Raw genomic sequence first — 23,303 nt, forward strand, 5'->3', positions numbered from 1 at the left:
AAAATAAAAAATTAAAAAAATGAAACAAAACAACTTTCCTTATCTTTTGATATCAGTGATCTTATACCATAATTGCCCTTTTTATTATTAAATTTTATTAGTTTTAATGAACATTTACAGGGATTTTGGGTTTTCATTCCTTCATTGCTGCACCATTCTCTCTACCCTCCTCCCCAGTTTGTTTTTCTTCCCCTGCCATCCGAATGTCTGTCATAATTGCCTTTTTGTGACTTATGTATGTCATAATTTTTTCTTGATTCATCCATGTTGTACAGTATTTAATACAATTTTTATAATGTTGTTGTATACCAGTGAATCAGATGTGACCCATAGCTGATCCTCCAGTGTGTCCTCCAAGGCAGTCAATCACACAGGAAGAGATTCCCCATCCTTCTCCCATGGAGCAGCTAGTGGATTTGAACCATGTGTCTTTAGGATTGCAGTCAGTGTCTTAACATTAGGTCACCAGAGCTTCTGAAAGACATTGTTGTTGTATAACATCCAGTCAGAACCGACTCGTAGCTGACCCTCCAGCAGGTTATCAGAGGCAGTTTATCACCTCGGAGGAGACTGCCCTTCTTTCTCTTGTGGAGCAGCTGGTGGATTTGAAGCGCTTGCCTTCAGGATTGAAGCACAGTTCTTTACCACTAGGCCACCAGAGCTCCCTCCTGATAGGTATTAGTGATGTATAATACTTCGTTGTGTGAACATACCATGGTTTCTTTATCTGTTTGCAGAAGAAACATCTTAGTCTCTCCTGACTCTCCTTGAACACGGGAAAGAAAGATTTTGGTAGTAATCAGAATATGGGGCTAATTTTCTGCCAGTCTTGTTACTTGTGTGGCTTGTTCAGGAAGTGTGAGATAAATGCTCAAAGTTTGTGACTGATTTTCAGAAAGGAAGAAAGCGGTTTATTTTGGTAGCTGAGAAAGGCCATGCTTAAATGATTGAAAAACTAATCTCCCTTAATTTGCACACTTCAGAAAAGGACAAGGTGAGTTGAATTTTTATTTCTTTGATGAGAACTAGAGAAATAGGAGTCACAGTCATTGCAGGGAGTAGTAATTGGTTTATCAATTTGGTTATAACATTTCAGTGAACAATAAAACTGTTCCAGCTGCTAGAAAAACTCATGGGATATCTAGGTGAAATGAATCCACGTTTACAATAGATTGTCCAGATTGGCATATTTCTCCATATGTATTTGTTAAGTTAGTAAGTTACATGCATTTCTCCTGTAACGAATCCAGCCCTCTCCAGGCCTTTTCTGAGCACCACTGGAGACTCAGCCCCACTGATGAGAAGACACAATGTGGGATGCATGTTGTTGCTGTTGATTGCCTTCAAATTGAGCATGACTCATAGAGACCCTATGAACAAAAGGCCTGAAGCCCCTCTGCAGCTATTGGAGTTTATCAAAGTTACTAGAGTTTCTGGAAGCATGCTTTTCAGAAAGTGGATGCCACTCCTGCTTCCAAGGAATACATGTATTTATGTGAAAATCAGTGATGCTTAGAATTAATTCCTGAAGCGGAATTTCAGGTCAAAAGATTTTACACATGCTAGTGTGTTTTGATATGCAATGTCAAAACTATTTCCCAGACATTTTTCATCAATTTTCCCTCTGATAGGTTAAATGGAATCACTTTTATTGTCCCTTTTTGGGGGAGATGGAGGTAGAAAGAAAATGGGTAGCGGAGACAGAACAAGAGGTATAGACTAATTCTAATGTACCAGTTCAAAAGATTCTCTGTCTTTTCATTTTAAATCTTTGTAAATTCCATTTAAATGGTGGATAATATAACCCATGTTCAGGATCCCAGCTTTCAGCAAATGAAAGTTTTGAGATGCCCCCTTACTGCCCTGACTGGTGGAGGGATACGGCCCTTGGTATAAGATCTTACTTCAGGAGTGTCTCTGTTGCAGGAAGGCAACACTGCCCTACATCACACTGCGAAATATGACCATGCTCCTGCAGTGCAAGTGCTGCTAACTCAGTGGCAAGAAATAAATGAGACCAATGAGGTATGTGGAAGTGCTGATTACAGGTGGACACGGGACTAAAAATGTGAAGGGTCTGAAGGGTGACTTTCAGGAAAGGAATGGGAGGAAGACAAAAATGTGATGTTAGGGAATTCCTGGGTGGGTGGGTGCCCTCCCCCTTATAGTATTTCATGGCAATACTTTCTAATCCTTTCATATATTCACCCATTCATTAAATATTTAGTGTGAGATTCAAAAGCCCCCAAAAATTTGAAAGGAAACTCTGGTGATGTAGTCTGTAAAGAGTTGGTGGCACTTCTCTGGCAGTTTGAATTCACTCGCTACTCTGAGGGAGAAAGACTGGCATTCTCCTCTTGTGCAATTTACAGCTTCTGAAAACCTGCTGGAGGGCCAGCTATGAGTAGGTTCAGAGTCCATGGCAATGAATTATACCAGGTAGAATATTCTGATTCTAAAACTCTTCATAAAAAAAAAAATAACATATTGAGCTCGATGAAATTACACACACACACACACACACACACACACACACACACACACACAATTAGGGGTCCTGGTGCCACTGTGAATAATGTGTCAGGCAGCATGCTACCTGGAAGGTTGGTGGTTCCAATCCGCCAGGCGCTCTGTGGGGGAAAGATGGACAATCTTCTCCTCTGAAGATGTATAGCCTTCACAACCAAACCCAATCCATCACTATCAAGTCAATTCCAGCTCATCACCACCCTCCATCTGGTTGTGAAGGCTATAAATTGAATTGGTGCCAGGAGATACTGTAGGTAGGGAGTCAAGAGACTGGAGATTGAGCCGGCCTCTTCCAGAAGCCCTTCTAGCAAGGAAATGACAGAAGGCAGCATCTGCAGGACTTCTGACCTGGATTAAAGAACAGGAGGAGGATGTTCTTACCTCCAACTTCCTGGCCATGACTACCTGAGAGAGGTGCTTGTCCGCGAGCTGTGGAACGCAAAGGAGGAGAATATATCTAGGAGTTGTTGTTGTTATGTGCTGTCTAGTCACTTGCGATTCATAGCGACCCTATGTACAAGAGCCCTAAACTCTGCTCTGTCCTGTGCCAATTGCACTGTTTCTGACATTCCCATCCTGATTACCCCAGTCACTAAACCAATCCACCTCATAGAGGGCCTTCCCCTCCTGCGCTCTCCCTCCATCCTCCCAAGCATGATGTCCTTCTCCAAGGACCGGTCTTTCCTTACAACATGTCCAAAATATATTAGAAGGAGCCTCAGAATCCTTGCCTCCAAGGAGTCGCCCGGTTTAACCCTTTCCAGGACGAATCTGTTTGTTTTCCTAGCAGTCCATGGTATTCTCAATACTCTTCTCCAGCACCACAGCTCAAAGGCAGCAATTCTCCTTCTATCCTCCTTAGTCATTGTCCAACTCTCTGATGCATAACAAGTGATTGCAAAGACCATGGCCTGTATCAGAAGCACTTTAGTCTCCAGAGAGACTCTTCAGTACTTTGGAGAGGTCCCTAACAGCAGACTTTCCCATGGCAATGTGCCTTTTAATTTCCTGGCTACTGGTGCCAAGAGTGTTGACTGTGGAGCCAAGCAAACTAAACCTGTGGAACATTCTCAGTCTCTTCACCATCCATCCTGATGCTGCCAATTGGCCCAGTGGTAAGAATCTTTGTCTTCTTGACATTGAGCCTCAATTCATATTGGAGGCTGCAGTCCTTGACCCTCTGCAGCAAGCGCTTCAGGTCTTCCTCAGTTTCAGCAAGCAGGGTTGTGTCATCAGCACAACGCAGATTGTTGGTAGATCTTCCACCAATCTTGACTCCACATTTCTCCTCATAGAGCCCAGCCTCCTGGATAATCTGTTCTACATACAGGTTGAAAAGGTATGGAGATAGGACGCATCCCTGGCGTACGCCCTTCCCAATTTTGAACCATGCAGTGTTCCCTTGCTCTGTTCTGACGACTGCCTCTTGGTCCAAGTATAGGTTTCACATTAGAATGATCAAGTGTTCTGTTGTTATTCCCATTCTTCTCATAGTCAGCCACAGTTTGTTATGATCCACACAGTCAAATGTCTTTGGATAGTCAATGAAATCACAGATATACGTTCCTCTGGTATTCCCTGCGTTCAGCTAAGATCCATCTAACATCATCTGCAATATCCCTAGTACCACGACCCCTTTTAAACCCAGCCTGGACTTCTGGCAGTTCTCTGCTGATGTGCTGTTCCAGTCATTTTTGGATAATCTTCAGTAGACTCTTGCTTGCATGTGAAATCAGTGAGATTGTTCTGTAGTTTCCACACTCTGTTGGGTAACCTTTCTTTGGGATGGGAACAAATATAGATATCTTCCAGTCAGTTGGCCAAGTGGTTGTTCTCCAGATTTCTTGGCACAACTTGATGAGCAAATCCAGGGCAGCATCTGTTAGCTGAAATATGTCAATTGGTATACCATCTATTCCTGGGGCCTTATTTTTTGCCATTTCCTCCAAAGCAGCCTGAACTTCTTCTTTCATCACCATAGGCTCTTGCTCGTATGTTGTTTCATGAAATTCTTCTGTCTGCCAATTCTTTTCGATACAGCGACTCAGTATATTCTTTTCATCTTCTTTTAATACTTCCTGGATCATTTCACATTCTGCCGAAAGCATCCTTGATTATAGCAACTTGAGGTTTGAATTTGTTCTTCAGTTCCTTGAGCTTAAGAAATGCTAAGCGAGTTCGGCCCTTTTGATTTTCTGACTCCAACTCCTTGCACATTTCATTGTAATATGATGTTTTGTCATCCCATGTTGCCTTTTGAAATCTTCTATTCAACTCTTTAGTATCTTGAATTCTTCCTTGTGCTTCGGCTTCTCTGCCCTCCAGTGCAATTTTCAGAGTCTCTTCTGACATCCATTTTGGTCTTCTCTTCCTCTTCTGTCTTTGCAATGACCGTTTGCACTGTTTGGATGGGTTCACTTTGGGGCACCTGGCTGTTGAGTGCACTCAGGCTGACAGTGAGAGAGAGTGAGCGCTCTTACTAACTCCAGATGGTCACTTGTTAACCTTTAGGTCAATCAACTTCTGACTGACTCTTCTTTTGAATTCTCCTGCTCTGTCCATACTGCTTCCTCTTGGCCTACGTATAGGTTTTGTATGTGTACAATCAGGTGTTCTCGAATTTCCATTTTTTGCAATATTATTCGTAATTTATTATTATCCACACCGATGTCTTTGCACAGCCAAGAAAATACAAACTTCTTTTTAGTTTTCTCTGCTCTCAGCAAAAATGCCTCTGATATCAGCAACGGTATCTTTATTCAGAACCAACTTGAATTTCTGTCCCTGTTTGATGTTGGTGTGTTGCTGCAAGTGCTTTTGAATTGTCTCCATAAAATTTTGTTTGCGTATAATACTAATGATGGTGTTTGATAATTTCCACACTCTGTTGCATCATCTTTCTCTGGAATGGACATGAATAAGAATCTCTTCCAGGCAGTTGCCCAGGTAGCTGTCTTCCAAATTTCTTGTCATTGATGAATGAACACCTCCAGCCTGGCATCCTATATTTTTTTGCAATAGGTATAAAAATTAAGACAGTTAGGAAATTTTCAGAAAATAATCTGTTTAAACATTCCTCAACTTCACTTTCAGGAGCTGGTTCTCTTGCTCAGTTCTGGAGATGTTTGCTTTTCTAGATAAATATTTCTGCTGTGTCTTCAAAGCAGTGCCTGAGTAGTGTTCTTTAAAGTTCACCACCATATGGTGAACTTGAAATATTGGATGATCAAGTTCACCAAGAGATATTGTAGAAGAAAAATCTGATCTTCTGCTTTAAAAAATAATAATCAGCCATTGATTACCCTATGGAGCAGTTCTACTCTGAAACATATGGGTTTGCTTTGAATTGGACTCAACTTGACAGACAGCTGGTTTTGGTGCCTTCAAAGGTAGTACAGTGTTTCATAAAATGGTATTTATCGTAATTTTTATTATTTTTCTTTCAGGATACCAAGGCCCACTCTGAAAGTTTACATGCACACAAAGGCATTGACAACTCTATTATACCTGACACCTGATTAACCAAGGTTGTATAAGATATCCTGATCTTGAAGTCTCACCAAGCCAAATTTCCTTTTAAGACACACTCTAGCTCTGACTGTACTTCCTGCAATTCATATTTGCCCATTTATCAATTTAAATTCATCATTTCTTCTTGGGACTTCTTTTTGTCACTGTCTAGCTTTAAAATGCATATGTGAAACTGAAATTTTACATGCTTTTGAGGCGATGAGGAAACATCATGGTTTGTCTCAGGTGTACCTTCGTCACCAAAGTGACATATTGCTTGTTGGGATGTTTTCCCCACTAGATTTGTCCAATGAAATACATCATTTTCTTTCTTGACTGTGGGTTTCATGAGCATTGACTTTTTAAAGCAATCTTGCCCCCCCTTAGCTCAGCAGTGTTTATTTTCATGATGATTGTTTTAAATATTTTTACTTTGATATTTCTTTCTAGAATTCCTAGTAAATTTCTTTTGTTTACATTATTTTTTATTGGTTTGCTTACAAAGTTTATATACATTACAGTGTTGATTATTTTATCCAGGGATAACATTCTAGGCAATTTCTGTTTCTTCATAATTTATCATGATATAGTTTATTGGTTCATTGGTAAGGATTTTTGGTTTTGAGGTGTAACTCTTATTGAAGGCTTGAATTTTCTTAAGTAAGCTTCAAATAATTTTCATCAAGAATTGTTGTATCATCTGCATAACACAGATTATTCGTATCTTTTTCCATATCACCAACTGTCATCTCTTCATATAATCCAACTTCTTGAGTGATTTGCTTGGCATGCAGATTGAATAGATACTACGAACATATATGACTATGCATCGTGCTTTTTTCTACCCAAATTGAAAATCAAAGCACAACAAAAACCCCATTGTTATCAAGTCATTTTCGACTCATGGCCATCTCTCTCTTGTGTTTCTAAGGCAGTAAATCTTAATAAAGTAGGCCACCCTCCATGGAGTAGCTGGTGAATTCAGATAAGCTGCCTATTGGTTAGCACTTTCATGGGTAATGCACTGCCTTGTCACTACCATGGCTTTGTCATACACTTAGAACAGCTTATAGCGCTTGGCACATATTATGTGTAATAAGTGGATGATAAGAGAAGAACTGATGCCCTTGAGCTGCGGTATTGAAAAAAAGTGCTGAACATCCCATGACTGCCAGAAGAACAAATAGATATGTTTTGGAAAAAGGCAGCCAGGTGTTCAATTGGAGGCAAAGATGGTGAAGCTTTGTTTAACATATTTTGAACATGTTGTTAGAAGAGGCTATTCCGTGGAAAGGGACATGATGCTTGGAAAAGTGGACTCAAATTTGTCAAGAATGATAAAGATGACTCAGGGTAGAACAGAGTTTAGGTCATTATTAATAAGGTCACTATGAGTCATACCTAACAGCACTTATCAACAACAAGTGGTACCATTGTCACGATTAGTGGTATATACTGTTATCATCCTAAGTCTCTTCCAGTTCCTGGGAGAATGTAAGCCAAGATTTCAGTTGAGAATCAAAGAAAAAAAATGTATAGCCCTGTGTGTGTGGGTGTATGGTCACTCTTCCCTAACCTTCCTATATACTAGACGATCAAGTTTAATTGGTTTGATTTACTTAAAGAAGATTCCAGGAATTTGATCTTCTTGAATAAAAGTTGTGAATCATGCATTAGAAACTCTAAAAAACTTTAATTACCACAGATGTACCTTAGACTTCATTGGTCTTCAAAAATCAATATAGAGACCTAGACCTTTAGTCACAAGACTTAATGCCCTATTTGTGCTTGTCTAGTTCTGTCTTAATACTTTACCACTGGAATGCACACTCTTGGATTAGATCCATACTTATTTTAAATTTTCTCCAAGGTATTTTGAAGAGAACTCATAATGTCTAACAAACTATAATTGCAGATTAGGTTCAGTTTCGATGGTCCAAAATAAAATACAGAATGAGAATATTATCCTCTTAGGTAAAGTCCATAATGTTCACATGAGTGGTCAACTCCCTCCTTTTTTCTTATGTAAACTGTTGCTAGACCAAATAAAGCTTTAAACATTCATCACTAATTATTTTAAATGAAATCAATATGTTATAAACATATTCAATCACAAATCTTAAAAATTTGAGACACAAAAAATATCAATTCCTGTTTTTCACAATACTCAAAGGATTATCTTTGTGCATCTGTAATATTTCCTCTCCATTTTCCTTGTGTCCCTGTGCGGATATATTTTAAGTGGCTGTCCAAAATGGAAAATGGACTTAACTATTTGTTGGCTCTTACTTGTTTCCATTATTATTTTGATCAGACAATGGTGCCATGCAACTTTTTTTTAAAAAAGAAATCTAAATCTGTATTCCTATTACCTTTGGCTATATTCTTGAAGAAGTACATGGGTGGCACTACATTTAAAGTGGTACTTGACTGATAAGTGATAGGTCAATAGTTCAAATCCACTAGTTTTCACAGAGGAGGAAGTCTGCTTCTGTAAAGATTTACGATCTTGCAGATTCTATGTGGAAGCCCTACTCTGTTTCATAGGGTCAGTAGGAGAAGGAATTGACTCATTAGTACTGGGCTTGGGTTTTTATTTATTTACTTGCTTACATTCTTAAAGATAGATGCGTTCTTGATATACTAAGACTAATAACTCTTTCCTTCACATGTTTCCTTTATGTTGAATTTGAATGAAATTTTACAAAGCAAATTAATTTCCATGCACCATCTATTTTGTAACCACAATCTGCCATTTTTTTAAAACATAAAATATTTTTCTCATTGACATTTGTCTGTTGTCATCTTTTTTCATGAGAAAAATGGAAAGTCAGAGCAGGAAGAGAATTTCTTTTGTAAAAAGACTGCTGTCCAGGTACACAGGGAAAGCATCCTGGGACCCATCTGGATGGGAACATTGGCCTACATTCATGTGTCCTTGTTAATATGATTGTTGGCATCTCATTAAGCTTTCCCCAGGGTTACTGTTTTGTGCCATTGAGTAAGAACCAACTCATAGTGGATCCTCCAGTGGATTTTCAGAGGAAGTAAATAAAACAGATTACCTGTCTTCGGCCTGCATAGCATAGTGACTGGTGGATTTGAACCACATGCTTTTGGGATTGTGGTGCAACTTCTTACCACTAGGCCACCAGAGCTCCCTATTTTCCATGGAATGGATTCTAAGTCATGATGACCCCAGTATATATCAGAATAGAAGTATGCGCCACAGGGAGCTTAAATGGCTGATTTTTTTTAAAGCAAATCTTTCTTGCCAGGTGCTTCAGAGTAGATTTGAATTTCCATCTTTTTGATTAGCAACTGATGTGTTTGCATCACTTAGAGAATTATTACATCTAATTAACTCATTTCTGTCCAGTTGGGACCAACTCATAGATGACCCTCTAGCAAGTTTTCAAGGCTGTAAATAACATGGGTAGGGATTTGCCCATCTTTATCCCAAGGAGCTGCTGGTGCATTGCAACCCTATAGACTAAACCACCAGAGCTCCCTCTTTCGTGTAATTAGTGTTGTTGCTGTTGTTAGGTGTTGTCAAGTTGACTACAACTTATAGCAATCCTATGAACAACAGATCTGAGCCTTGCGCTATCCTGTCCCATCTTCACAACCTCTGATAGGCTTGAGCCCATTGTTACAGTCAGTGTATCAATCCATCTTGTTAAGGATTTCCTTTCTTTCACTGACACTCTGTCTTTTGCAAGATAATGTGTTTTTCCAAGGACTGGCCCCTCCTGACAACATGCCTAAAGTATGTGAGATGAAATTTCATCAACTTTGCCTCTAAAGAGCACCTTTCTGCACTTTTTCCAAGTCGTACTTCTCAGTTCTTTTAAGAGTCCATGGAATATTCAGTACTCTTCTCCAATACCACTATTAAAGGCATTCATTCTTCTGTCATCCTTAATCACTGTCCAACTTTCAGATATGTAAGAAGCATTTGCAAATACTATGGCTTTGATCAGGTGTACCCAATGTCTTTAAACAGATATCTAATTAGTTACACACAAGACCTTCTGAACTCGTCCGAATACAGATGCTAATCAGAAAAGCATCCAAGGAGGAAATGATTATGGGTGGGGAGAGAATCTTTACTTCCTTCCCAATATTTTTCAAAAATGATGTGCCTGAGGGAGGGAAAATATCTATAGTATGAGTCCCTTTCCTTTCTTCCTCCCTCTATATTTTTGGCTAAACAAAATTATCCTGTCATCCTGCTGGTATTTATTGCAATGAGAGTGGACTAACATAAGTGCTAAGATAGAATTTCACTTCTACTTTTATTAACAACATAAATTTTGAAGTAAGTTTTAAAGAATAAACCTGCACTTTGCATGAATGTATTTCTTTGTGTTTTATAAAACAACAAAATCAACTCACTGACATATCACTGACTTTCCAGCAGATTTTCAGAGGGAAGTGAGGAGCAGGGATCTTTCTCCCATGAATCAGCTGGTGGATTTGAACTGCCTGCCTTAAGTTTGGCAGGATAACTTCTTATCTACAAGGCCACCAGAACTCCCTTTATCATGTTTCATACTCATAATTATTTTCATGGTTGACTTTTTTACAAGTTATCCTCTTGTGGGTAGAGTCTATATCCTGTTTATCCAATGCCTAGTGGTGCCTGACATATAGTGTAGATGGCTGATAAACACTTACCACATGAATTTATAAAGACTAGAAATATGAAAAATAGCTGAGCACGCAAAACAAAGCAGTGAGGAGTGAAGGCTATACAGAAGGCTAGGTTTTCCACTGTTCCTCAAAGGCTTACCTTCCTTATCCATAAAATGGGGATAATATTAGCCCCTACCTCATAGGGTTATTATGAGATTTAATTGTACCAAAGCATATAGTCTGGGAAATTTAAGTATAGTACACAGTTTATGCTCAGAAATGCTATTAGTATTATTATTATTAGGGGTACCACTGGAGAGTTCAAATGGTTAATGCACCCAGCTGCTAAATGAAAGGGTAGAGGTTGACATACACCCAGAGGCACCTAGTAAGAAAAATCTGGTGAAATACTTTTTGAAAAAAAAAATCAACAATGGAAACTCCTGGTTCTAGTCTGGCACACATGGGGTCACCATGACTCGGAATTGGTTCCATGGCAACTGATAATATAATGAAGCATAATGTACAAGAAAGCACACTATTTCCCAAGTAATTTCATCCCATTCTAGGGGGAAAGTAGTTTTAAGTTTTTCTTTTGACAGAATGGAGAAACTCCATTCTTTCTGGCTATTGAAGGAGGTCATGAAGAATGCAGCAAAGTGCTCCTGGCAGCAGGAAGTGATATCAACATTCCAAATAAATTATGTTCTTTTTGCCATGTTCACTTAAGTGGTGAGAGGGATGAAAATGTTCTTTGCAGAATTCAGTTGTGCATTGATAACCTCACTAGGCACTTTCTCTTAAATTTACATTTAAAGTATGCTTTGCTAGAGGTAAGAATTAACAATTTACTTCTGCTATGGACTGCCACAAAAACAAGTTAAATCTGTCTTGGAGAGGGTGAAACCAAGTTTCTTCTGGAAGGCTAGGATTTGAAGCTCCATCTCACATACTTTGGGTACTTGGGCAGGAGGGACTGATCCTTGGAGAAGAACATCATGCTTAGAAAGGTAGAGGGACAGTGCGGGAGAGGAAGAACCCCAGGTGAGATGGATTGATACAGTAAATTGAGTAATGGGAGTATGTCAGATTCAGTGAGACTGGCTCAGGACAGGGCAGGCTTTAGAGCTGTTGTACCTAAAGTCATTATGAATCTCAGGTGACTCAATGGCACATAACAGCAACAACAACATTTCCTGATTGACTTTCCAAAAGCAACAACATACATTTTGGGAATGGCATAGCTAAGAATGAAAAGAAAGAAACATGTTTTTTTTTAAAATTTATTTTCTCCATAGAAATGAGTCTTATACATAGTTATTGTTGTTGTGTGCTGGCTAGTCAGAACTGATGCATAGCTGATCCAGCAGGTTTTCAGAGGCAGTAAATAGCATGAGGGGAGGTTGCCCATTTCTTCCACGGAACAGCTTGTTGTTTTTGTTGTTATGTTCCGTGAAGTTGCCTGTGACACATAGCGACCCTATGTACATCTCTAAACCCTGCTCTATCCTGTGCTAATCTTCTTGTCTCTGATACACCTACACCCATTATCCCAGTCACTGAATCAATCCATCTCATCGAGGGTCTTCCTCTCCTGCGATATCTCTCCAACTTCTCAAGCATGGCATCCCTCTCCACGGACTGGTTCCACCTTGCAACATGTCCAAAATATGCCAAATGAAGCTTCGGAATCCTTGCCTCCAAGGAGCAGCCTGGTCTCACCCTCTCTAGGACGAACCTCTTTGTTCTGCTACAGTCCAGCTGGTAGGTACTGGAAAAAAAATGTTTATCATATAAAACCCCACAAGCTCAGTCTGAAGTCCAAAGGAGGGCAGAGTGATGTGGCAAAGAGCCTTAAAATTAGCGTCAGATGGCCTGGGCCTCATTTAAGATTTATCTGGCAACAGGCTGCTACACTGTTCAACTTCTAGGAAATAACTTATCTCCCCCTACAAAACTGACCTACAAAAAGACCGTTTCCTTAATCTTAGGAGATTGACATGAAAATGAAAATAATTTAGCTAGCTGAAGGGTTAATGAGAAAATGTCTTGAATAAACCATGAGTCTTGAGGTAGAAAATCTGTGTTTCCTTAGATACATACCAGGACCCTCTATTTCTGTGAACTCTGATTTTTTTTTTTTTACATTTTTTAAATACTAGTTTATTTACCCAATGTGGACAGAGAGTAGGGTGGAGCTCCCCAATTAAAACAAGTTTGGAAGGACGAGTGGCATCCACTTCCTTAATAGCTTGCCTCCGGAAACCCTATGAGCCTGGAGAGAGGATGAAAGACACAGAAGTGTTGAGGACTCTTCTTTATAGGGTCTCTATGAGCGCCTCATAATGATATGAGTCACAAATGACTCGATGGCACATAACAACAACAACAACAACAAGTCGCCTGCGACTTGACTGTACTTAACAACAACAATTTACAAAATTAGAATACGTTGTTTTTTTACACCAAATCCTTCTCATTTCCCTCATCACCCATCATCCCCCCCCACACATCAAATTGTATGACTATATGATTAATTCCCCCCCCCCCACTCTCTTCACATCTTCACCACTCTGCTTCCACCCTCCACCCCCTTGGGTCCTCATACTCATTCTACAATAATGGTTTTATATGGCATTTGTCCTTGTGGTACTGACTGACTTCACTCAGCATAATGCACTCCAATCCCTCCCAAATTAGGTAATAATTTACAAAATCATTGCTCCTGTATGCTGCATAGTATTCCATTGTGTGAATGTACCATAATTTCTCAATCCATTTTGATTGGTTGGACATCAGGGCTGTTTCCATTTTCAAATGATGGTGAATAATGCTGCTATAAACAATAGTGTACAAGTCTCTGTTTGTGCCTCAGTTCCCATTTTCTCGGAGTATATTTCAAGCAGTGGAATAGCTGGGTTGTGTGGAATTTGTATGTTCAGTTTTTTGAGGAAGCATCAAACTGCCTTCCAGAGTAGTTGTACCATTGTACAATCCCACCAACAATGCATAAGATTTCTTATCTTGCCACATCATCTAAACATTTCTTACATGCTGTCATGTTAAACTTTGCCACTGCTACTGGAATGAGATGGTATCTCAATGTGGTTTTGATTTGCATCTCTCTTATTGCTAGTGATTTGGAGCATTTCTTCATGTGTCTTTTGACCTTCTGAATATCTTCCTCTGTGAAAATTCTTTCCATGTCTTTTGCCCAATTTGTAATTGGTTATCAGTCTTTTTCTTGTGGAGGCCCAGGAGTATTTTGTAAACTTTCGTTATGATATTTTTGTCTGAGATGATATTGCCAAATGTTTGTTCCCAGTTGGTAGATTTTCTTTTTACCACGTTGGAAAAAGTTTTTGATGTGCACAGGGATTTAATCTTTAAACGGTTCCATTCCTCAATTTTATCCTCTTCAGATTCTACATTTGTAGTTGTATTTGGCAGTCTCTTTATACCATAAACCAGACATTCTAAACTTGATTCCAGTTTGTCTCTTATGAGCTTTATGGTTTTGGGCTTTATTCCTAGTCTCTGATCCACTGTGAATTGATTTTTGTGTATGGTGTGAGATGTGGATCCTATTTGTTTTCTGCAGTTAGCAGTCCAGTTTTGCCAGCACCATTTGTTGAAGAGGTGGTCATTTCCCCATGCGATAGGTTTTATTTCCTTGTTGAGTATCAGTTGACCATAGATAGCTGAGTCTATCACTGGGTTCTCAATTCGGTTCCATTTTTCTATGTGCCTGTCATTGTACCAGTAGCATGCTGTTTTGGTTGCTACTGCTTTGTAGCAGGTTTTGAGGTCAGGGAGTGCTATGCCTCCTGCTTCATTTTAATTTTATTTTATTTTAAATTTAGGTTGTTTATTTTTAATTTCAATGAACATCTACAGAGATTTTGGGATTCCATTCATTCATTGTTGCACCCTTCTCCCCGCACAAACCCCCCCCCCCCCCCCCCCCATTTGCTCCTCTCCTTGAAAAGCAAAAGAAAAACTCCCTCATTGGTACACAATCCCCCCCCCGCACCTCCCCAAATATAATCCACTCTGCAACCCTCATTGCGTACTCCTACGATAAAAATAATGCCTTAAAAGATAATACTTTTAGACTATCCTCTCCCCCATAGACTTCAATGTCGTAAACACATTTCATCCAGTTTTTCTCAGTCTTACCCCCACCCCAATGCCAGCCTCATTCTACAACAGTGGCACCATATAGCATTTGTCCCTTCATTTTTATTTTTAAGAAGTGTTTTGTTTAGTCAGGGTCTTTTGCCTCTCCAAATAAACTTGACAATTTCCCTTCCAACCTCCTTAAAAATTAATTTGGTACCTGGATTGGGATTGCACTGAACACATAGATTGCTTTTGATAGGATTATAATTTTCACAATATTATGGACTCTGATTCTTGCTCTGAAAAACAGTGATTGCTAAGAGTCTAAAACATATATCTCTGCATCCCTCTATCCTTCACCCACCTATCTGATCACTGATCCACCCAGCCAGATGGCTCTTCATTAAGCAAACATCTGTTGGGCAATTATTGCTTGGTAAACTCTGGGCTTGAAGTGGAGGATAAGAAGAGTAAAGACCGCACCATTCTCAGAGCTCTTGGTCCATGCACTAAAACACTGAAAAGAATTGCAATAAAAGTATGGATTATTGATTGTGATTGTAAATAGTCATGGTGCTAAGGTCATTTGAGATAGAACTGTATGATTATTTTCTTATGTAGAAAAAAAAATGAGTTTTAAAAAGCTGAGAAACTCATCTGGGATCTTATAGCTAGCCAATGGTGGTGCAAGACTTCAAACTCAGATCTGATTCCGTTGCCTGAACTTTAAGGCCTCAAATTGTTTATTTTATTTTCTCGGTATTTCTAATTTTGGAATCAAGAGTGGCATCTACTTTCTAAACAACATGCCTCTGGAAACTATGAACTTTGATAAATGTCGATAGTTACAGAAAAGCTTCAGGCCTTTTGTTCATAGGGTCACTATGAGGCGTATTTGACTCAATGGCAATCAACAACAACATTTCTAATTAGTTTTTAATGAAAAGAACTCATAATGAAAATGAAAACAGTCTTACTAAATGTTATATAATAAAATATATCTTACTCAAAACATCACATCTAAATTTTACTCTTTAGAACTAACATTGCTGATAGTTTAGTTAATCTGTTCTGAATTTTCCATGTAGTCACATGTGAAATGATGACTTATGAGGTTCTGTTCCTATAAAAAATGTAATTAAACACACATTTGTGTACATACCAACACTACATAAATTTTGGAGTGGTGGGTATTTAACACATACATGTTTAACTTGCATATATATAGGTATGTACACACACAAACACCCCCCCCACTCTACACACCCCTATATCTTTTTTGTTTTAATTATGCTTCCCCCCTTTTCTATTATTATTACTATACTGATCTATTTACAAAGTTCGCATACATTGTTTTTCACACCAGATCTTTCCCATTTCCTTCATCAGCCCCTTACCCATCAAATCGTTCGACCCTATGATTAACCAACCCAGCATCCTACCCATACTCACCCCTCTGCTCCGACCCCTCACCCCTTGGATCCTCATACTTGTTCTACAATAATGGTCTTATACAGTATTTGTCCTTATGGACTGAGTTCACTTAGCTTAATGCTCTCCAGTCCCTCCCAAGTTAGGTAGTAATTTACAAAATCATTGCTTCTTGGTGCTGAATAGTATTCTATCATGTGAATGTACCATAGCTTCTCAATCCATTTGATTGTAGTTGGACATTTGGGCTGTTCCCATGTTCTTGTGATGGTGAACAACGCTGCTATGAACGCTGCTACAAGTCTCCATTTGTGTCTCAGTTCTCATTTTCTCAGGGTATATTCCAAGCAGTGGAATTTCTGGGTCATATGGAACTTCTATGTTCAGCTTTTTAAGGAAACACCAAACCGCTTTCCAGATTGGTTTTACCATTTTATAATCCCACCAACAATGTATAAGACTTCCTATTTCTCCACATCTTCTCATACATTTATTACTTGCTGTCCTCACCTCAACACTTTTTTATTCAATTCTCAATCTATTCTATTCTGGGAGAGCTTTCAATATTAGCATAATACATAGAAAGTTCCTTTGCAAAAGTTATAAAGTTAAACATGTTTGTTGTAGTTATTGTTACACACACATATATTACACACCAAAATTAACATAAATTTTGGAGTGGTGAGTACCATTTAACATGGATATATGTAGGCATGTACACACACCCACACTCTCCTACACATAGTAGTGTTTTATGCTCTTCTATTCTGCTGTCAGGAATGTAAATTTCTACAACATTTTAAAAGAACAATGTTCCCCTTTCTTTTTATCCTAGTATGAAAAATTATCCATAGCAAATAACTAAGAGGAATAAAAATCTACATGCATTATGATAGATGCTGAAGTTATCTTGGATTGTCAAGGATTAGATAAAACCTACATACCTATCATACAATGTATGACAGGAGTGAATAAAACTTTGGTGTCCCATTTCTTGGAAAATTATGCAGCCATTTTAAAAGTTATCAACACTAAATATATTGTAGTTTAGAAATTGTTCATGCATTTTTGAATAGCAATGCACATTTGTGCATATAATTTTACTGTATATAATTTATATATACAGATATAAGGACTCCAAGGGAAATTAAAATAGTGAGTTGTTCCCAGTGATTTTACCAGGTTATTTATGCTCTAAAGTAAGAGCAAGATAAAGAATTCATGGGGCTATGAAATATTCAGGTTTGGAGAGCAGTGCTGTGCTTTAGTCACTGCGCCTGTGCTGTGGTGCCCTTGTTCTCAGTCCATATCTGTCCTCAAGTGTCTGGAAAGGTGCCTTTATGTTCTTATGCTTCTCTTCTTATGCTCACATTTTTCTTTCTCTCTGTACTCTGTCCTTCATTAGTTTGCTCTCTGAGGGATGCTGCTTTATAATGGTCTTCACATGCACGTGTTCTCCCCAGTGTCTAAAACCACAAGCTCTACATACTAGATATCCACACAGCCATGGCCTCTGTTGCCTTGTTAACATGGAATAGGCCGCCTGAAAATTGTCCTGAATCCACGTTTCAGCTTTCCCATTTTCTGGAGTTTTCCCTCTGAGTTCATTAGAACACTTCCTGGATCAACCACTTCAGCCCCCGGTGCTATCCACATCTGTCTCTGTCCAGCTCAGTGAAGACCTTGGGGAAACCCACAAATGGGAAGCCAGAAACCCAGCAACATGTACACAGTAACAAAGGATGGGTTTGACATTCATTTTCTTTCACATCTGTAGGTAATTATTGTGTCTGACCATGGAAGTGTTTGTCCAGCTGAAGCTGTGTAGCACTGGTCTCCAGGAAAGTCCTTGTTGCTGTTGTTGTTAGGTATTGTTGATTTGAGTATGACTCATAGCAACCCTATGAACAACACATCTGAACCCTGTCCTGTCCTGTGCCATCCTCATGACACATTCGAATCCATTACTGCAGTTACTGTATTGGTCCATCTTATTGGAGAGTCTTCTCTCCTTCAGCTTTCTGAATGTGATGTCCCTTTTCAAGGAACAACCTTTCCTAACAAAATGCCTAAAGTATGAGAGACAAAGCTTCTCCATCCTTGCCTCCAAGGAGCACTCTGGCTGCACTTTTCCCAAGACATATCTGTTTGTTCTTTTGTCAGTCTGTGGGATATTCAATACTCTTTTCCAACACCATGACTCAATATCTCAATTCTTTTCTGTTGTCCTTATTAATTATCCAGCTCTTAGATGCCTAACAAGTGATTGAAAAGACAATGACTTGAATCATGTGCGCTTTAGTCTTAGACGGACAACATTGCTCTTCAGTATTTTGGAGTGATTTTTGACAGGAGACTTGCCCAATGCAATAAATCTCCTGATCTCTTGACTGCCAGTACCAAGGGTTTGATAGTGGATCTAAGCAACATAAAATAATCGACAACTTCAGTCTCTTCTCCATCTATCATGGTGTTGCCTACTGACCCAGTGGTGAGGACCTTTTTCCCCTTGATGTTGAGATGTATTCCACATTGAAGGCTGTAATCCTTGATCTTCTGCCACAAGTATTTCAAGTTTTCTTCGCAAGAAGCAAGATTATGTCATCTGCATAATGCACTTTGTCAATGAGTCTTCTTCCTATCCTGATGCCACGTTCCTCTTCAGAGAGTCTGGCTTCATGAAAAAATTTGCTCAGCATACAGATTGAATACGTATGGGGAGATAATACAACCCTGATGCCCACCCTTTCTGATTTTAAGCAGTATTCTCTTGTTCCATTCAGATAAAGCTTCTTGCTTTAGTGGTTTATTTCTTGTGAGAACAGTTACATGTTCTGGGATTCCTGTTCTTTTCAATCTTAGTTATCATTTGTTATGATCCACATAGTCAAATGCCTTTGCATCGCCAATAAAACAGAGAGAGACATTCTTCTGGTATCGTCTGCTTTCAGCTAGGAATCATGTGATATCAGCAATGTTATCCCTGGTGCCCTGGCCTTTTATAAACTCCACTTGAACTTCTGTCAGTTCCCTGTCAATGTTCTAGTCTGGCTATTTTTTGATGAACTGCGGCAATATTTTGCTTGTGTCTGATATTAATGATAGTGTTCAACACATTCTGTTGGGTCACCATTCTTGTGAATGGGAATAAATACTAATTTCTTCCAGTCAGCTGCCCTCCAGATTTCCTGGCAAAAACTGGTACACATGTCCAGGACTGTGAATGGTAGTTGAAACACGTCAATTGGTATCCGATAAATTATTAAGGCCTTTCTCCCCCAGTACCTTTTACACAGCTTGAACCTGTTCTTTTATCATCATTGGTTCTTGTTCATATGGTACTTCTTGAAATTTTTCTCTGTCAATGAGTTCTTTTTGGTACAGTGACTCTGTGTAGTCCTTCCATCTTCTTTTGGTGCTTCCTGGATCATTCAAGATTTTGCCAATAGCATCTCTCAGTATTGCAACTGCTTGGCTTTGCTACAGAGTGGAATCCTATTCATAGGAACCCTATAGGAATTCCACCCCGCCCCCTTTAGTTTCCAACACTGTAAATATTGTTGAAAGCAGAAAACCAGGACTCTTCTGGATGGTTTAAGTTGAGGACTTTTTGGCTAGCAGGTAAGCACTTTAATTAATGCACCACTAGGGCTTCTCTCTCAATGGAGGGAGTAAAAGGGTTGAGTAATTTCTGTCTAGGATAAGACTATGGATTTAGAGGAGGTAGAGGACTTCCTTCCATTTGTTAGCCTGAGAGACTGCTCAGAGTTTGCTTAACAGACTCACTTCAGGGTCTTGTTAGCTGTGCATAGTCCAAGTAAGGCTGTTGAGGCCCCTCCCCTTTGTTACTTTTTGTAGACCCTGAAAATTCATGTTTCTGAACATTCTTATCTCAAATAGTTTATCAAATATTGCTATATATTCTCATCCTACATTAAATAGATTTTAGCAATAGATTATTTTTAAAAGCTTTTTAATTTTGCTTTTAATATTATTTGGCTAAATAATTATCATGACTGGTTTCTTAGAACTCTCAAATACTTGGGAACATGGATGAGGTGAAATTCTTTTTTTTAAGAGGTGAAAAATTTTAACCTACAAATTGTTTACAAATGAAATGAATATTTTATGCCTTTTACATTTAACAATCAATGAAGTATGACTATGTCAATGAAAATTTTATTAACTTCAGTTTTGAGGTTTTCTTTTAGTATCCTGGAATAAATAATATGCTTTTTTTAGATTGTGATATTTCTTTGGCTATTAAAACATCTGTAGATTGTATCTTCTGAGTTGTAGGGCCTTCTGGGTAAATTCTGCAGTCTCTCACAGTTGCCCCTATAGTGATATGCCTGCCTTGAGTTCCCTATAGAACTATTCCTACCTAGGAACTTCTCTGTGAAGGTACATCTTCTATTTTGTTGTCAACTTAACTTTCACCGTATCAGTCATATCATTTTACATCTATTTGTAGCACTCATTGCCAGCTGATACTATTCTCCTGGTAATATCTAGAATTTAATAAATAAATCTGTTCTAAACACATTGATTTACTTAGTCTATTTAGGGAGCTCTGGTGGCCTAGTGGGTAAGAGGTTGTGCTGTCAAGCTGTTCAAAACCATCAGCTGCTCCATGGGAGCAAGATGGGCAATTGTTTCCTGTGTGATTTACAGCATCTAAAAACCCACTATGAGTTGGTTCCATTGGTTTGTAACAGACCAATGCAATAATTAATTGATTGTCTACTCCCATAAAAATGCAAATCTCATAGCATCAGAGATCTTGTTAGTCTTTTTCACTAGCAGAGTCCTTCCACTGGTTAACATAATGCTCACTGCATAATGTTGTTGTTGTCAGATCTGGTGGAGTTGGATGTAATCCATAGTGACCCTCTGAACAACAGATTCAAACTTTGTCCTTGCCTGTACCATCCTCATTATCACTGCCGTGTTCAAGCCCATCGTTAATAGTCACTGTGTCAATCCTTCTTGTTGGGGTTCTTCTTCCCCTTTGCTGACCCTCTACTTTCCCCAGCAGGTTGTCTTTTTCCAAGAACTGGCACTTCCTGACAACATTTACAAAGTAAATGAAATGAGATTTCACTTTTAGGAGCACCACAGCTGCACTTTCTCCAAGAGAGATTTTGATTGTTCTGCTGACAGTTCATACCATGTTCAATACTCTTCACCAGTTTCACCATTCAAAAGGCGTGGCTTCTTTATTCTGTGTCCAACTTTTGCATGAATATGTAGCAATGGGAAAATACCATGGCTTGGTTGGCTCTGGTGCAACTTAGTCTTTAAGTTTACATCTTGCTCGTTGGCACTTTAAAGAGATCCTTCAAAGCAGATTTGTCTAGTACAATACTTCTTTGGGTCTCTTTACAGAGAGTACCATGAGTGTTCATTGTGGATCCAAGTAAAATTAAGTTGTTAACAACTTCAGTCTTTTCTTCTTCTATCATGAGGTACATATTTCTTACATACTTTGAACATGTTACCAAGAGAGACCAGTGCCTAGAGAAGGACATCATAGATAAAGTAGAGGAACAATGAAAAAGAGTAAGACTCTCAATGAGAAGAATTGACTTAGTAGCTGCAACAATTGAGCTCCAACAGCAGAGATTAAGAGAACAACAGCATAGGACTGACCAATATTATTCTGTTGTACACAGGATGTCTATGAGGTAGAATGGCACCTAAAAACAAAAACATGTGGTTACAGTCAGATGTTGGCCAAGACTGCTGCCAACCAAAGGCTTACCTAGGGAAGGAACTGCATATCAAAGATGTGTTGCTGTCATGGCTGCAGCTATGCTGGTGTGGATGACAGCTTATACAGAGCAATTGACTGCATCAACAGATAAGCCTCTTCAGGTACCATAACTTTCTGGAAGCATTGGTGTAAAAAAAGCAAGGACAATATGAGAATGACCGTATCTGACTTCTACTAAACTCCACAAGGGGAAACTGCACCTATCAACAGCATCCACTACACAAAACTAATTCTCATGTAGTCAGACATGTATCCTACAGTACCATAAATCTTTCTACTAATTCCAGTACCAATTCTACTGCCCTACTTGGTCTGAAATCTTCTGCAATAACTTATAGACCACACAGAACCACACTTAAAAGTATGGAGTTTAAAAAAAAAAAGTAGAGTTTATTAAGGAAGTTAACAGCTATTCACCTGGTGACAGCACACAATCCCTCAGTCCAGGCAGCTTCTCAACCATGGTGTAGGCCCTTTGACCTTTAGCCTCATGGCTTAGGTCAGTGTTACAAAGTTTCTTTAGTCTTGACAGTTATAACATCTTTTCTCAGTCTTCCAACAAATTTGGATGAAAGCCTCTGTATCTGTCTCTGTCTCTGGGTCCATGAGGCCAGGTTTGTCTCACATTGGATCACCTGTTCTCTGCTGTGGCTACTGCTACTGCTCCCATGGGCTCTGATCTGAGTGATACAGGAATCTTTGGCCAAGAAAGATGCATGCTGTTTCCTCTTGCTTGTTGGTGTTGAGATTATTAAATTTCTGCTGCTGAATTAGCACAATTTAATGACAAGGCTAGCCAATTGTCTTGTGGACAGACTAACATGCCCTATTTGCACTCCCCTTCCCACCTATGTGACAAAGTCAAATTCAAGGGCTAGGGAAGCCATTTTGAACAATAAGCCACAACTGGAAACTGAGTAGGAAGAAGTATTGAAAGACCAAGCATGGTAAGTGGCAGGAACTGTTTGACTTATTAAGGATTATGCTTCTTGTTGTTGTTGTTATGTGCCATCGAGTCTCCTGTGACTCATAGTGACCCAATGTACAACAGCCCTAAAACCTGTTCTATCCTGTGCCAATCTCATTGTCTCTGACACACCTACCCCCATTACCCCAGTCACTGAATCCATCCTTCTCATTGAGGGTCTTCCTCTCCTGTGCTGTCCCTCCACCCTCCCAAGCATGATGTCCCTCTCCAAGGACTGGTTCCTCCTTGAAACATCTCCAAAGTACGTCAGATAGAGCTTCAGAATCCTTGCCTCCAAGGAGCAGCCTGGTTTCATGCTTTCCAGGACAA

General features: G+C 39.2%; 1 protein-coding gene across 1 annotated transcript in view; it reads left to right on the forward strand.

The window, feature by feature from the left end:
* Positions 1 to 23,303, forward strand: part of ANKDD1B (ankyrin repeat and death domain containing 1B) — a 122,420-nt gene that overhangs the window by 60,021 nt on the left and 39,096 nt on the right. Inside the window, 2 exon segments of the mRNA XM_006903786.1 lie at positions 896 to 994; positions 1,927 to 2,025. Of these exon segments, the coding sequence (XP_006903848.1) occupies positions 896 to 994; positions 1,927 to 2,025 (198 nt within the window).

Source organism: Elephantulus edwardii, unplaced genomic scaffold (assembly GCF_000299155.1).
Source record: "Elephantulus edwardii isolate Elephantulus edwardi_28Jun2011 unplaced genomic scaffold, EleEdw1.0 scaffold00326, whole genome shotgun sequence".
Taxonomy (NCBI): Eukaryota; Metazoa; Chordata; class Mammalia; order Macroscelidea; family Macroscelididae; genus Elephantulus; species Elephantulus edwardii.